This window comes from Tachypleus tridentatus, chromosome 2, assembly GCF_004210375.1.
Source record: "Tachypleus tridentatus isolate NWPU-2018 chromosome 2, ASM421037v1, whole genome shotgun sequence".
Classification (NCBI taxonomy): Eukaryota; Metazoa; Arthropoda; class Merostomata; order Xiphosura; family Limulidae; genus Tachypleus; species Tachypleus tridentatus.
In genome coordinates, this window is record NC_134826.1 from 71,585,081 (window position 1) to 71,603,143 (window position 18,063).

The 18,063-nt window shown below is 36.8% G+C and overlaps 1 protein-coding gene across 3 annotated transcripts in view; it reads right to left on the reverse strand.

Annotated features, from left to right (window-relative positions):
* LOC143244191 (uncharacterized) overlaps nucleotides 1-18,063 on the reverse strand; it is a 38,589-nt gene that overhangs the window by 3,765 nt on the left and 16,761 nt on the right. Inside the window, exons 3-6 of one of the 3 annotated variants that reach the window (XM_076488423.1) lie at nucleotides 12,406-12,593; nucleotides 7,862-11,043; nucleotides 5,387-6,289; nucleotides 4,139-4,199 (exon numbers count right to left, since the gene is read on the reverse strand). In XM_076488423.1, the coding sequence (XP_076344538.1) occupies nucleotides 4,140-4,199; nucleotides 5,387-6,289; nucleotides 7,862-11,043; nucleotides 12,406-12,593 (4,333 nt within the window). In that variant the 3' untranslated portion in view covers nucleotide 4,139. Of the gene's footprint in view, nucleotides 1-4,138; nucleotides 4,200-5,373; nucleotides 6,290-7,861; nucleotides 11,044-12,405; nucleotides 12,594-18,063 lie in introns of all 3 variants that reach the window. The other 2 variants (XM_076488424.1, XM_076488425.1) reach the window with 2 other exon arrangements.

Here is an 18,063-nt window from a genome sequence, read left to right on the forward strand (position 1 = left end):
TGTCTTGCCTACTGATATTATCTTTATGGGGGTTGAGATCAAAGACACACCATATTGGGAGATGGTCGCTGTTAGCATCTTTTTCCACATTAAAATTTATTAGCTTTTGCCTAATATTAAAAGAGGTGAGACAGATGTCTAGGATATCATTTGAATTTGTTGTATAGGTGGTATTGGTAGGTGTATTATCTTTAATAAGGGATATGCTATTATTATCTATGAATTGTAATAGGTGTCTGCCATTGCAGTTTGTGGATTTGCATCCAAAGTTCTTATCTTTGGAATTCAGATCACCTATTACTATTGTACTTTGGTTGTGAGAAAAGATGTTGTATATTAGATTTATGTCTATACACTTATTTAGATAACAGTATAATTCTGCTGTTTTTATTATTAAGTGGTTTTCTAAGAGGATATTAACCACTGTATTTTCATTGCTGCTGTTCATTTGGATTTCAGTAACAGATGGTTTTTATATAATAACATAATTCCTCTGTTGATGTCTTGATTATTTCTTCTGTCTTTTCTTATTGAAGTATAGTTACATATTTTGAATCTATTCTTAGGATAAATGAGTGTTTAACTTATGATAACAATATCAGGGTTAATATCTGTTATTAAGTCTTCGATCTCATGTTTCTTGGAAGCAAGTGCACCTTGGATGTTGATACTTAGAACTGTGAATTTTTAAGATTTTAGCATGTATCCTGTAATTGTTGTTATTAGTTGTGGTATGTGTTTTTTAGCTATGTTTATGGAAAGGTCGATGCTATTTTTCGATTGATTCCGTTTTGTAAATTCTGTAATGAACTCTGTAGGAATGTTTTTAATAAAGTTTACTATTAGCCTTGTTTCATCGTTTGTGTTTCACAGTAAGATTGTTGTTTTCTTGGTTGTTTGTTGTAAAGTCGTTACTGTTTTCGTTTAATTTTGTTGTTCTTTAGTAGGTGGTTTTGGTTGTGTATTGTTTTCTTTCAACTTTTATGCATATGTAATTGGTCCTGTGGTTGTGTGTGTTTGGTGTGTTATCTTGTGTTGTTTTCGTTGTTTTTATTTCATAGATGCGTTGTTTAACCTGTTTATATTTGTCGCATCCTTTATAATTTGCTGTATGTGTTTCACCACAATTACAGCATTTTGGTGTGGCTTGTTCTTTTTTACAAGCCGATATATGGTGTTCACCGCCACATCTGCAACACCTCGGTGTTGCTATACATGCCGCTGAGACGTGTCGTTGGCAATTATAACATTGTGTTATTACTACTGCTGGTGTTTTTAGTTGTTCCACTTGGTATTTTTGGTACCACAAAATGATACCATTGTTTATCAGTTCCAAGATATTGTAATATTGTTCCATGTCTACACTTACTAAATTTGTTGCTTTATTTGTGACCTTGGATATAATTCTTTCCACTTTGGTGTAAGGTAGTGTTGAAATTGTTTAATCCTTGTTCAATATCCTGTTTGGATCAGTGATGTCGAGAAAACCCACTTGTAAAGAAATATATGTGTAAATATGGCTCGTTTGGGTTGAGAAAATATTTTACGATGAGGAGCAAACAACGTTTCAACCTTCTTCAGTCATATGTTTGGTTTGATTTGAATTTCGCGCTCGCCGTCCCTAATCTAGTAGTGTAAGACTCTAGGAAAGGCAGCTAGTCGTCACCAGTCATCGCCAACTCTTGGACTACTCTTTTACCAACGAATAATGGGATTGACCGTAACATTACAACGACCCCAAAGCTGAAAGGGTGAACATGTTTGGTGTAACAGGGATTCGAACCCGCGACTCTCAGATTACAAGTCAAATGCCTTAACCACCTGACCATCTCGGTTATTAATTAGTACCGGTGTAAAGCTGTTCCTTTATATTGGTTTAATTTTGGTTTTAGTTGCTGTATAAGTAGGGCGTCTTTATGTTTGTTTGTATTTGTTTCCCTACATAGTATCTGATATCAGTACCTTGTTAAATTTTTCTTTCGGTTCAACAGTAACATTAACTAGACAAAAAACATAAACCTAATCATAATAAAAAGAGAGAGAAAGGGAAGTTGTGAATACATTGTGATATCGGGGCGAGAAAAGTGCGTGAACTGTACCCTTCATTATTAATGTAGTCAAGCTAAGTACGAGAGAAAGTGTAGGGCTGAGGTTCCCTGTAAGTATGACCATGGGCGCATTTAACAGTCAGCTGGGTCAACTAAAACTGACCAGGCCCCATTTGCTCTAGCTTGATGTATAATATTGGTATGAACAGAGCCCAATAGACTCCTTTTGGTTTTTGTAAAGTTGACCAGGTACTTAGTCTTAAACCCATCCTTGCGTATAGCGTAATACTAATATTAGAACGTCAGTCCTCCTTTTATTAACCGCCATTTTAAAAAAGTACGAAACTCGTTGTGTGACCACATCCATCGTTCTACTGATTCTATTTCAACGGTTGCCCTACCTAACCGGTCAGATTCAACCGTCTTTGTAATATTTCTGTAGCCTTAGCCACAGCAGGGGCATCAGGCAACATACAAGCCACTGCAGGGGCTTCAGACATCATACATCCAGCTGCTAACAAACATATATATATATATATTTAGGTCTTACTGAGCCTGATGGCTAGTAGTAGTCTGCAGGTCGCGAAATCAAAACTCGTCTTTAAAATTCCTTGTTCTTTATCTAAGGAGGACACTATAAATAATGGTCAATCCTATTTCTTTAGAAAGAACAGTCTGTGAGTTGGCGGCGTGTAGTGATGACTAACTGCCTTCCCTCTAGTCTCATACTGCTAAATTAGGAACGGCTAGTGCAGATAGTCCTCTTGCAGCTTTGCGTGAAATTCAAATAAGCAAGCGTTTACGAGCTGCTCTGAGACTCTGTATAAACGTTTTTTGTCTTTAGCTATATGTTGCTACAGAATAGCTTGCTTAACTTCTGTTTGTTTGTTTTGTTTTTGTTTTATTTCAAAGCTACACGAGAGGTATCTGCACTGGCCATCCCTAATTTAGCAGTGTAAGACTAGAGGGAAGGCAGCGAGTAATCACCACCCAGCGCCAACTATTTGGCTACTCTTTTACCAAAGAATAGTGGAATGGAACGTTTCTTTACAGCTCCTCCACGGCTCAAAGGGCAAGTATGTTTTGTGTGACGAGAAGTCGAAATCACGACCCACAGATTACAAGTCGAACGCCCTAACCACCTGGGCCACTTAATTTATTTGTGTACTGACAAATTTATGTTGAGTAACTTAACAAATAAAAAAATAATAGTAATAATAACCTATAGGAATCGAATCAAAACTATAATTGTAACATTGTGAAAACTTAACTACATCCAGCGTGGCCCTGGAATAATGTGATATATCACGAGCTGCGCTAGAATATAATACTGTAATTACTGTAATTTTTATAATCTATAGCTAGCTGAAGGAATAAATAATATCATTTAAATAAATTAAACCTGAATTTCTACAATAAAAAATCTGCGAAAATCAAGGCAATTCTTCCTGCTTGTTTTGTACCTCTACTGATGATGTCGAAAACTGTTGGCATCCGTTCTGTGTACGTTTGTTTGTTTGTTTTGAATTTCACGCAAAGCTGAACGACGTTTAGCTGCGCTAGCCGTCCCTAATTTAGCAGTGTAAGACTAGAGGAAAGGCAGCTAGTCATAACCACCCACCGCCAACTCTTGGACTATTATTTTGCCAATGAATAGTGGGATTGACCGACACATTGTGACGCCCTCACGGCTAAAGGGCGAGCATTTTTGGTGTGACGTCGATTTAAACCTGCGACCCTCGAATTACGAGTCGGGTGCCTTAACCACCTAGCCATATTGGGCCCTGTTCACAGTCAACTTCACTTTTGAATGTGTGGATCCAAAGCGTTGCGTGCAGACGTTACGTTATTGTTATAAATAAAATAATGTTTTTATGCATTGAAGCGACATATTTAGAAAAGAAAAAAACGTACAACATATTCTCATTACGAAGAAAAAAAATAGTTTTACGTGTTAACCGTTTTGCTTCGTAAGAAACAGTTCTTTCGGTAACGTTATGAACATCGGGTCTCAGTTGCTGTTATAACACAGACATGCGAATTTCAACTTCATAAAAGTTACTTCAGTTTTAATAACGGATTTTCCATACTTCAGTGACGTAGTTTTCGAAAATAATATTTTCTTTCTTTTACGCAATCCTGATTTTCTTTCTAAGTAAGAAATTATTAACAGTCGTTAGGTTTTTTCCAATTAGCTCTGGGTTTACAAAATAATTAGGTTTAGCATTAAACACAAACACTAAAAAGATATAATTCGCACTTAACAAAGCATACTATAGTATCGTGACTACATATCTAGCAAACAAAGCATACTATAGTATCGTGACTACATATCTAGCAAACAAAGCATACTATAGTATCGTGACTACATATCTAGCAAACAAAGCATACTATAGTATCGTGACTACATATACTATAGCGTGAACATATCTAAATCGTGACTACATATCTAGCAAACAAATCATACTATAGTATCGTGACTACATATCTAGCAAACAAATCATACTATAGTATCGTGACTACATATCTAGCAAACAAATCATACTATAGTATCGTGACTACATATCTAGCAAACAAATCATACTATAGTATCGTGACTACATATCTAGCAAACAAAGCATACTATAGTATCGTGACTACATATCTAGCAAACAAATCATACTATAGTATCGTGACTACATATCTAGCAAACAAATCATACATATCTATCGTGACTACATATCTAGCAAACAAATCATACTATAGTATCGTGACTACATATCTAGCAAACAAATCATACTATAGTATCGTGACTACATATCTAGCAAACAAATCATACTATAGTATCGTGACTACATATCTAGCAAACAAATCATACTATAGTATCGTGACTACATATCTAGCAAACAAATCATACTATAGTATCGTGACTACATATCTAGCAAACAAATCATACTATAGTATCGTGACTACATATCTAGCAAACAAATCATACTATAGTATCGTGACTACATATCTAGCAAACAAATCATACTATAGTATCGTGACTACATATCTAGCAAACAAATCATACTATAGTATCGTGACTACATATCTAGCAAACAAATCATACTATAGTATCGTGACTACATATCTAGCAAACAAATCATACTATAGTATCGTGACTACATATCTAGCAAACAAATCATACTATAGTATCGTGACTACATATCTAGCAAACAAATCATACTATAGTATCGTGACTACATATCTAGCAAACAAATCATACTACACTACCTTGTTTACATTCCGAACTTAACATACTACTTTACCTTAGTTACATACTTGACATAACATACTACTTTACCTTAATTACATACCTGACACAACATACTACAGTACCATTCTTTTTGGCACCCCGAACATATGTAACATGGATCTTTAGCACCGCATGTACCACACACAGAAGAGTTCGATAAAATGATGCTGTTGTTGGAACCACCGGACACTGTAGAAACAGTTGAAAGAACTGTTGTCTGTCCAGTTGTTGTAGAAACGGCAGAAACAATTCTTGTTTGTCTGAGTGGTGTAGAAGCAGCAGGGACAAACGTTGTTTGTCCAAATGGTGTGAAAACAGCTGTTGGCTGTCCAGATGCTGTTGGAGCAGGATAAACAAGTTTTGTCTGTCCAGATGTTGTAGAAGCACTAGAGACAAACGTTGTTTGTCCAGATGTTAAAGAAGCAGCAGAAGCAAACGTTGTTTGTCCAGATGATGTAGAAACAGCAGAAAAAACTAGTTTTGTCTGTTCAGATGTTTTAGGAGCACTAGAGACAAACGTTGTTTGTCCAGATGGTGTGGAAACAGCAGAAACAGCTGTTGGCTGTCCAGATGCTGTTAGAGCAGGAGAAACAAGTGTTGTATGTCCAGATGTTGTAGAAGCAGCAGAGACAAACGTTGTTTGTCCAAATGGTGTGAAAACAGCTGTTGGCTGTCCAGATGCTGTTGAAGCAGGATAAACAAGTTTTGTCTGTCCAGATGTTGTAGAAGCACTAGAGACAAACGTTGTTTGTCCAGATGTTAAAGAAGCAGCAGAAGCAAACGTTGTTTGTCCAGATGATGTAGAAACAGCAGAAAAAACTAGTTTTGTCTGTTCAGATGTTTTAGGAGCACTAGAGACAAACGTTGTTTGTCCAGATGGTGTGGAAACAGCAGAGACAAACGTTGTTTGTTCAGATGGTGTAGAATTATCCAATTCTGTAGTTGGTCGCTTCGTTTTTAAATTCTGTATTAAAACCAAATGAAATAAGACTGGAAAAGTCTGTAACTTTCTACAATCGTGAAACCGGAAACATTAAATTCATGGAAGACAAAACTAAACCCAAAGTAAAGTGTAATGTTATAACAACTCATTTTGTGTCGGATTAATCATTTGTATATACATACATATGATCGTTGTTTGTGTGTATATCCACACTCATAATGATTAACAAAAATATATATAAGAATATCTATGCAATTAATTTTCTCAATGAAGAAATATATTTAAGAATATTTATATAGTTAGTTTCCTAAATAAATATTTACCTGTCCCGGTTCTAAAAAACACCAGTAATAATTACGTTCTATAACCGTTTGGATTCGCCTCAGTTCAATTACAACAGGAAAAATAAGTTCAAAAAATAATAATTATTAAAAAATGTCTCACTCGTTAACGATCGCAGAAAAATATAATATAAACTGTCGTACAAACAGTTTTCCACAATAGAGGTAATTACCTATTCTTCACCATTATGTTTTTTTAATCGTCATTAATGAGAGAAAATAAAATTATAAATAACATCCCATCTATTGGACATATTCACGTAAATAGGGTATTTATATACCAAAAGGAAATCTTGTTACCTAAACAAACATACTTTAAAACATAGGCTTAATGCATTTGATGCAACATTTAATTTTTCACAAAGTTTATCAGTACAGTTTTTCGATATATTTTCTTTGTGTTTCAAAGCAAAACATCATCTCCAAGGTTTCGCTGATTGATTACTGTAACACAGTGTGATAAACCATAAACACATATAACACTCAGTTCATGTTAATAACCTCCCAGTGTCGCTGAAATATTAAGTCTCCGATTACCATGATTTATTTTAAGAAGGATGGTTAAAGATGGGAAAATTTAAGAATTTGCTCCATCATCCATCTTATCTACTTACTCATTTAATTTTCAAAATGAATAAATAAACTTAAAAACGTATTTTTCACACCTAAACTTGTGTCTTAAATTTAAATTACTTCATATAAATTAATATGTATAAATATTTCTTCCGTAGACATACAAATGCACATGTAATGTAAGACTACAATGGACGAATATGTCTATCAAATATTTTCACCATGTCTCCGTAATTTTTTAGAGGGAAAATATGTGCAGTAATACTTACAATTTAATTGACTTAAGCCTACATGATGAGACTTGAATAATGTTTCACATTGACCCTCCCACAAGAAAACGGTTTGAACGAAAATCAATATTTACAGGTACTCATTGAAGATGGATGTTGATCAGTATAAATAAGATCACAAATAATGGTCAAAGTAATTACATAGTTAAGCTAGTTAATATTATTTTGTGGGATCTTGTAATTCGCTCTCCTTCACAATACTTTTACCACACTGTTCTGTACCTGAATTAGGTAAAATCCTTTTATATTTCCACAGTAAACTTATATATATATATTTATTTTAACTCAAAACGAAAGGAAATAAACGTCTCAATTTATTTATTTCTCAAGATTATGTGAATTCGTTGGCGACATGACCAACGAGCAAAAGATGAAACCGTTTATCTTACCTCATTCGTTTTCTGAGAAAAAATTGTATCAAACGACACATCCTGAGCTAATGCGGAACTCATCTCACTCAGAGCTTCTTGATTAGAGATAATCTGCCCAAATAACGAGTTTTTAGAGCCGATGGCTTGGTTCAGGTTGGCAAATATATTAGCCAGATTTTCAGTTAGAAGAGGATTCTGATCAGCCATTAGGGGACTAAGGAAGGAATGTTTGTTTGTCATGGCTTGAACACATGCTATGAGCAGCTTCCAGCACTGAAGTTCAGTGGGCATATTAAGAAATTCACTGCTTGTCGATACGTTATTGTTTTTTTCTCCAATTGGTTGGTTATTAGAATTTGAAGAACTTCCTTGAACCAAGAAATCTCGATTTGAAGAAATGGTTGGTTTTTCCTTAACCAGATGTACGTGTTGCAGATCACTAGTGTAGGTACCTTGAGATAGTGGAACTTGCTGTTGGGTATTAATCTTTGGCAAGGGGTACCTCTGTGGAACACCAGTGCAGGTCCTCTGAGATAATGAAACTTTCTGTTGGGCATTGGTGTCGTTCATCTCTGACGAAGGGTACCTCTGTGGAACTCCAGTGCAGGTTCCCTGAGATAGTGGAACTTGCTGTTGGACATTGGAATTGTTAATCTCTGACGAAGGGTACCTCTGTGAAACACCAGTGCAGGTCCCCTGAGATAATGAAACTTGCCCTTGTACATTAGTGTCGTTAATCTCTGACGAGAGGTGTCTCTGGGGAACACCAGTGCAGGTCCCCGGAGATAATGAAACTTGCTGTTGGACATTGGTATCGTTCATCTCTGACAAAGAGTACCTCTGTGGAACACCAGTGCAGGTTCCCTGAGATAGTGGAGCTTGCTGTTGGACATTGGAATTGTTAATCTCTGACGAAGGGTACCTCTGTGGAACTCCAGTGCATGTTCCCTGAGATAGTGGAACTTGCTGTTGGACATTGGAATTGTTAATCTCTGACGAAGGGTACCTCTGTGGAACACCAGTGCAGGTCCCCTGAGATAATGAAACTTGCCCTTGTACATTAGTGTCGTTAATCTCTGACGATAGGTACCTCTGGGGAACACCAGTGCAAGCCCCCGGAGATAATGAAACTTGCTGTTGGACATTGGTGTCGTTCATCTCTGACGACGGATACCTCTGTGGAACACCAGTGCAGGTTCCCTGAGATAGTGGAGCTTGCTGTTGGACATTGGTGTTGTTCATCTCTGACAAAGGGTACCTCTGTGGAACTCCAGTGCAGGTTCCCTGAGATAGTGGAACTTGCTGTTGGACATTGGAATTGTTAATCTCTGACGAAGGGTGCCTCTGTGGAACACCAATGCAGGTTCCCTGAGATAGTGGAACTTGCTGTTGGACATTGGAATTGTTAATCTCTGACGAAGGGTGCCTCTGTGGAACACCAGTGCAGGTCTCCTGAGATAATGAGACTTGCTGTTGAACAGTAACAGCGTTAATTTCTGGAGCATAAGTAAAGTCTCTTTGAAGCAATGGAACTTGATAAGAGTTATTTGTTAAACACCCCTGAGAAAATAGTACTTGTGGAATGCTAATAGAATTCCTCTGAACTAGTGGTACTGTCTGTGGATCACCAGTACGAATATTTTCTGAGAGTGACAGTGACTGTGCAACATTAGAGAAGTTCCCTTGGGGAAGCTGTCCTTGATAAGGGATATTACTGGGACTCTCATGAGAATGTGTTACTCGCTGTAATCCACTTTTGGTAATACTTTCTGAGAGTGGCACACTTTGTGGAATACTGATGGAATTCCTCTGAAATAAAGGTACCTGCTGTAAGACCTTAGGTTGACTTCCTTGTGTTGACAGGGTCGAAATTTCATTATTTGGGGTCTTCTGTGCAGATGACGTTTCTGCGATAGCTGGTACCTTTGGACGTATTTTTCTATATCTTCTTTGGACCACGTTTTGTCTGGAAGAACTATTGTAACCATCTGCCATTTTGTTCAAAAACGCAAACGTGGTTTGTCCTAAGGATTTCGCTTGATCACCATTGGGGTCTAAAGGTACTGCGTTTGTAGAGCTATTAATTATTTCAACTCTCTGAGGTGGATTAAGAAATTGTTTGTTTTGAAACTGATTGCCCGGAACAAGTATGGTTCCACTTGTTACGTAACTAAAAGAAGTATTCGATAGATCAATCACAGAGCCTTTATTGAACAGTATTTGGTTTTGTTGTTCAGTACTACCTGCCTGTTCTCTTTGAGAAAACTTTTTCGAATCGTTAGACAGAAAGTCATTTTGTACAAGATTTCTGTAAGAACTTTGGTTCATCTGGAGACATGAAATCGATTTAGGTTGGCCAACTTGTTCAATTGTACCAGAAACATGGTGAACTGGAGTCTCTTCTGTGCAAGAAGTTTTCTTAACACTTTCATCTTTTTCTAGTGCTACAGATAAAAGACTAGCTTCTCCTTTTTTATATTTTCGCATCTTTCTTTTAGTTAAGTGTGTAATTAACGCTTGCTTGTGGTATATACGTTTTAACTTTTCTTCCTTCTGCTCCTTGAATTGTTGAATCAACGATTTTTCTTTTTCCTTTTGATCTGCCATCAAATCCAAGTAAAAAATCTCTCTTTTCAACCTTTCCATCTTATCCTTTATTGATGTAATTTCAATTTCTTGTTTCTCAAAAATGTTTTCAAAGTGTTTTTCCTTTAAAACGTTTTCCTCAAGTGAAATCGTCCTTTCATCTGAAAGGCCAAAGGAGTCATTTTCTAAACAAAGAGAAACATCACTGATAGAAAATTTTTCGAACCCTCTAACAGGCAAAGATTCTGTTTTATTTGGACGTAAAACGGGCAGATATTCAGTGTTCTTTTTTAAAATGTTTGATTTGGTTAAAGCCGAGTTATTATTTACAATATTCCGTTCACTAGATGACGCTAACAGTTTTCTATTGTTTAGGAGTTTTAAAAGGACTGATTCTCTTAAGATATCTTTTGGAAGAAGAGACTGTTTGGAATGTTTGGAACCATGCCCCATTAAGCCTCTGGGCTCTTCGTGGTTAGCCATCCAGGTTTGTCCTGCGCTGTGTCTTGAATGATTAGTTTTTTCTTCACCTCCAAACCGGCCACTTTTTTCATTTATTTCAGAATTAGTTTTAAGCACTGTTTCCTCTCTTGAGCCCTTTGGTGTCACCGATTCTAGGTGAATACAATGAAAGGTTTTAACGTAATTTAACACACATTTAAAACTTAATTTCATTTGAAACTTATAATTTATTTTAAACTTAAATTCACAGAAAACATTTAGGCAGCTAGACGAAGTATGAAATAAATTAATTTTGTTAAGATAAAAATATACCAGCTTTACCGTGAACACTGAATGTTAGCCTATCTTTTAATATGGTGTTTAGGCTAATTCTCGTTATTCAAGTAATAGCTGTTACTTTTGACTTAACAGCCTCGTCTAACGAGTACAGCTTAATTACTTATTTAATCACTTCTGACCACCGGGCCGGCATGAACAGGTAGTTAAGGTACTCGACTCGTAATCTGAAAGTCGCGGATTCGAATCCCCGTCACACCAAAAATGCTCGCCCTTTCAACCATGTGGCCGTGATAATGTTACGGTCAATCCCACTATGAGTTGGTAAAAGAATAGCCCAAGAGTTGGCGGAGGTTGGTGATGACTAGTTGCCTTCCCTGTAGTCTTCCACTGCTAAATTAGGGACGGCTAGCGCATATAGCCCTCGAGTAGCTTTGTGCGAAATCCAAAACAAACCAAGCCAATCTATTCACCGTCAATCTTTTTTACTTGAATTACTAAGGACACTGCAACAGGTTTATGGCAAAAAACTCATATTTGTTCTCTATGGCAGAGTATGAGTTTTCTTCTTAGAATAGGTATTTTAACTATCGAAATGTCCACTAAAACAAATTAATCTCTCTCGGAGAAACGTGGGACCAAGACCTAGTTACAAAAAGGGTTGCTAGTAACTCTATTTTCAAACAAAACAGTCATACAATCTTACTCGAGTACAGTTCTCGAAGGTTGTGAAAAGTAAAACACGAATTCCACTCTGCTCTGTTTAATGTGATAACAACTTAACTTTTAAACCCTCCTGTTGAATATAAGTGTTCTGTTTACAAGGCGTAAATTCATTCTTTCAACAGATAACTTTTGTTTTTGGAGGAAAGGAAAGAAAATTATTTTTAACGAGACGAAATAAATCAATTATAGGGATACAATTTAAAAGCAGTTTTTTGTATCTAACGCCCAAACAAACAAGTTAATTTGTCTGTTTTAAATTGAATTCGTCTGAAACATTATCAGTTTCGATAGGAGAGAGTGATATATAATTCGTTGAGTGAGGCAATGGTGCGTCATCAGAACTGATGTGGTTGAAGGATAAGCCATCAACGGATTCATAAGTTGGGTTATTTTAAATTTATTGGTTTGGATCTAAAAAAACTGTTTCTCAGGACTTTTGCTATAGATGGAATGCTCTTTGAAGAGTCATATTTTTATCGTTTCTTTAATACTCTAAAGTACGTCACACTTACTTGGAGTCCCATTCTTCCTTAAGTCTATGAGACATTTTGTCTTCACGTGAGCTATTTCCTCAGGATGATTGACCTCTGTGTGTGTCACCTTGGCTATTTCACATCCACTCTTTATTAAAACATTTTTAGAATGTTTCCTTAAACTGCCTATTTCTTCAACCTCTGGCGTAGGCTCCAACGCGCTAGGTCTGCCGAAAGTAAAAGTGAAATAGGTAAAGATTTATTAATATATTAATTAGGAAACTATTTCAACAGAACACGTGTAAATGTTACAGTTTTCTTCATATGTTATTCTTTTTAATGTGTTTGGTTAAAATATGGTTCTTTCAAGATACTACCTTCACGTAACACCTTGTTCACCTTACCCTCTACGAGCAACAATTTCTTTTATATTGCCCCTGCACTTCTACTAACTCAAGAATGAACTCAAGGGTTATAACGAGATTCAGACCTTGCGATGAACACAGAACAGGCATATCATTGTGTAAACCTTACGCCAGATAACAATTATTTTAATATTGACATAACGGAGTCTGATAATTAATTAATTTTGCTTCCTGAGTTTCTTAAATAAATATTACCAAGAAGGCAACAATACATTATTCCCATTTCTTCTATAAAACTGTGTATGCTTGTAGCAATGGTTAATTTGTCAATAATTCGTCTAGTCTTGCCAAAGGTTTCCCGCTAATTATTTAATTTTAATTTAATGTGACTACAGAAAGTTTTCGGATTTACAACGCTAAAATCAAGGGTTCGATTCTCCTTCGATGGACACAGCTATAATAAAACACGGCCCACCCCACTCTACTGCAATCATCAATCTCTTCTACCATCTTCTTCACCAGGATTCGAACCATGTTAACACTAGGAGGGTCAGGTTCAGTGTAGACCTCTTCTTTCCTATCTGGAATTGTTATTTTATTTTTACTCTTACTAAATCCTAGGTAATAATCCTTGTTACGTTGATGTTCCATTACCCACAACATGTTACATTTTGTCCACTGTTTTTAATTAACATACCTTCTCCGTGCCATGTCCAGTTCGTAGGGTTTGAAAAAAAGCAGATAAATATTTGTTTTAATACATTTGATTTAACGTAAGGATAAAAATAACAGTAAAAAATATGTCGTTCTCAGTTATACTCTCTTGTCAGTCACATATCAGTATCATAATTTCATCAATCTGAAAAGGTTTTGTGACCGCCTCTGTGAATTCCGTGCCACGCACGTGTGATGTCATCTGACGGTGCACGCGAGATACTTTCGCTTCTCAATTTATCTTCAGTTTCTTCAAACTACGGTAGCCCTATATGTCCAATATATTAAATGACTGTTTATGTCAAGGTTTCAAATGATGACTGTTGATAGTTTACTTACTGGCTGTTGTTTTTAAGTGAAAGTTTGTTTTTATTATTAATGAAATAATTCTCGCTTCTTTATCTGAGCAAATTGAAAGTTTTTAAATCATTTTCAATTGTCGTATTAAAATTCAGTTTATAATTTCATTAATTCATTAAAATCCTTTTCGTTGCCGCAATCTGAAGGTCGCGGGTTCGAATCCATATCACACCAAATATTCTCGCCCTTCAGCCGTGGGGGCGTTATAATGTTTCGTTCAATCCGACTATTTATTGGTAAATGAGTTGCCCAAGAGTTGGCGGAAGGCTGTGATAACTAGTTGTCTTCCCTTTAGTCTTACACTGCCAATTAGGGGTGTAAATTTCTCGCAACGATTTTACTTTCCTTCATCCAAACAAATTTGAATTTTTTTAGAATGTTTTGCCTTGTATAATAATAGTTCCTCAGTGACACAGCGATAAATCTGCGGACATAAAATACAAGAAACCGGGTTTCGATACCAGTGATAGGCAAAGCACAGATAGCCCTTTGTGTACCTTTGTGCTTAATTTCAAATTTCAAACAACCAAAAGTACAATAATAACTGGTTTGACGCGGGTTTTAGCTCTTCATTTAAATTTGTTTTTAGCTGCTTTGAACGTGAATCTACGTCAGTACTTCTTATGACTTAATTTCAGTTTCGCTTGTCATTAGCCAGTTATGTTTCACAATTTTGAGATAATTCTTAAAATTTACTGGTAAAGTTTCATTTTTCTCATTGTTACTATGCGCAGAAGAAAGACGCTGGGTTTTTATTTTATGTTGGGTGCTGTCATGCACTCTGGGCAGTGCTCATATTTTAATACGACGTTTTTTTTTACTGATTGGTTACCATGTGAACTTGTATCATTGCTGATTGGTCAACCTATGAACTTATAGCTTTGCTGATTGGTCCTATGGTTATTCGCTTCTTAGTCTTGATCTTTACGGAAAGTTATTTACATAATAAAGTGGCCCGGCATGGACAGGTAGTTAAGGTACTCGACTCGTAATCTGAGGTTCGTGGGGTTCGAATCCCCGTCACACCAAAAATGCTCGCCCTTTCAACCATGGGGGCGTTATAAAGTTACGGTCAATTCCACTATTCGTTGGTAAAAGAGTAGCCCAAGAGTTAGCGTGGGTGGTGATGACTAGCTGTCTTCTCTCTAGTCTTACACTGCTAAATTAGGGACGGCTAGCCCAGATAACCCTCGAGTAGCTTTGTGGGAAATTCAAAACAAAACAAACCACACATAATGAAGTAAGTCGTTGAATTCAAACAATGAAGTGGCATTATTTATACCATGAAACTATGATATTTACACAGTGTTAGTTACACGGTGAAACCATGGTACTTATACAGTGTTATTTACACGGTGAAACCATGGTACTTGCACCGAGTTATTACGGTGAAACCATGGTACTTACACAGCGTTATTTACATGGTGAAACCATGGTACTTAAACAGTGAAATTTTAGGATTCTACTACGAAGAACGAAGAAGACCTAGTGTGTCGTTGTATATCAACCTCAGAAAATGATTTTCATCGATTCTCGAAACAGACGTTGAAAGAGTACGAAATTCACCTAGTCTATTGTTTTAAATTACAATGCACAATAAAATGTGACAGATCTAACAGTCATAATGTGAAATATTTAGAAATGTAGTGTGTTTTTACTTTTTCTTTTAGAACTCCCTCAGTGGCTCAGCGGTGAGCTTCATGTCATATAACGCTGCAATTCGGTGTTCGATCCTCATGACACAGGCAACCCACAGCATAAAATACCTGTGCTATGCTGGGGTTTATAACGAGGATCCTATGTATCTCCATTACTTACAATTACGTACTTCAATAACTACTCTAAAGGAGCTCATACCCAGTACAAAAACCCATTATGATACCCACCTGTGCTATGTGAGAAGGTGTGCTAAGTTTGCTCTCGCTAGCTCATGAGTGAGATACAAAAAACACAAAATCCAATACCTGTTTCGGGTTCATTCAATTAAACTATCAGTTATTACAAGGAGATGGCTACTTGCCAAACATGGTCATCATTCATGTCAGTGATGACCTCCATTATTGAAATAACATAATAACGATCTCAACGAAAATATCTATTATTTAATACGAAAAGCCTGATATATATATATATATATATTGCTGGACCTTATAGACGGTATCTAACAGCATATAACCGTGATGATGACCATCTCCTGGCAACACGTAGTCTTGTTTCTCAAGAAATCCTTTGTATATCTACAATGCTCTATTATGAATATTTTACTGATGTTATAACACGTCAAGAAACCTTACAACAACTCTTCGATATTCATGAATAAATACCATTAAAGCAATGCTCAGACTAATTATAAGTGATTCCATAATTATATATAAAGGTCATCTATTGCGACCAAGTGTACAAGTCTAATTTATTTAGTTGTTTATTGGAATTTCGCGCATGGCTACTCGAATACTTATTCACAAGCCGTCCCTATTCCTCTAGAAATAGATTATTGGGAAGGCAGCTAAGTCAACGCCATCCATCATCAAGTCTTGAATTGTTCTTTAACCAACGAATAGTGGAATATACCACAACATTATAACGCCCTCAAGACTGAAAAGAGAGAGCATGTTGGATGACAATTCGCGACCAACAGATTTGGAGTCGAGCTCCTTAACTATATCATTAAAATACAAGTTTGTTTGTTTAGAATTAAGCACACAGCTACACAATGGGCTATCTATGCTCTGCCAACCTCGGGTATCGACACTCGGTTTCTAGCAGTGTACGTCCGCAAGCATACCGCTGTGCTATTGAGGTCCCAAATGTAAGTTTTCATTTTATTTTCGTGCTAATACACGGTTAACTCCTTCCTTCCAACGAGTAGTTATAGTGAGAATCAATATTTATAAAGACACCAAAGAAACTCCATAATATTTTCTTAACAAGAACACTTTGTCATTAGAGTTTCTTCGCTTACGAGAAAATCGTGGACGTTGCATCTTATTCACGTTGCACAAACGCAACTTCTCCTGTGACTGAAGAGGATAGTGCTGGACTTCCAGAATTGCTTACAGTTGTTACACCTAATGACAGAGGATAAATCCGAATGCGTTCGATGTCCTCTGTTTCTATATTTTCCTCTGGCTGACAGTGACATTCTTTGTCATGCTCCTCGGTACCGCGAAGAAGAAGGGAGCGCCTCTTCTGTCTGCTATTAATAGTCTGGGGATAGCTGGTACGGAAGACAATGTGTTGTCCAAGTGTCAATGTCCTTCAAATGAAGATAGGAAGTCTTTCAGTGCAAACAAAGGTCTCCCAACTGCTCTCTTTTTAGGGCTCCACTCCTAAAACGCCTGCTCACCAACGCTGGAAAACCCAGTTTGCCCTACCCCTTATCCTTCCTCACACTCTCTAAGTTCTATGTAGGTTTAAAAATTGCTGTCCAGTCTTCCGTAGTACCATGTATTCTAAGTACGGTGGCAATCCCCATTGTCACAGTGATAAGTCTACAACCTAACAGTTAAATGCAAATCCAAGGTTCGATTCCCGCAGTGGACAGGTCAGATAGCCCAATGTGACTTTATATTGTACGATACCATGAATAAATTAACCTGATGATGGCAACAGGACAGGTAAGGTATATTAAATATTTATATATAAGGAAAACAAGTGGAACGAAAAACAAATGATTACATTCAACATGGCGAGATACAAAATTCTTTCCTTACGATTAATAACCTAATTTTTTAGAGAATAATTCACAAATAACTTAATAACTAGTTGACTGGAACTTTACTAAGTTGTTCCTTTTTCTTTAGTATGTATACTCTTCAAAAAAAAGAAACGCAAAAGGCAAAATATGAGACAAATTGTTAACAAGTTTATTCCGGGTAGTTCTGTATGACATGTGTGAAACTTTGCACATTCACTGCTGAACATCCAAAGGCTGCAAAGGCGAAGTCCACGCTCACTAGGTGAAGTTTAACGTCACTCAACGTCAATAACGAGTATGCCCCCGTGACCATCAATAACTGTTTGGCATCTCCTGCCCATGGAAGCGATGAGATGACGAATCACATCCTGTGGAATGGCTGTCCACTCAGCCTGCAAAGCTGCTGCAAGCTGAGGTAGAGTCTGCGGTTGAGGTTGTCGCATACGTCGGTCCAACTCGTCCCAAAGATGTTCGATGGGGTTTAAATCTGGTGATCTGGAGGGCCAGGGAAGAACGTTGATGTTGTGGTGTCTCAAGAAGACAGTGGTGAGTCGGGCTGTG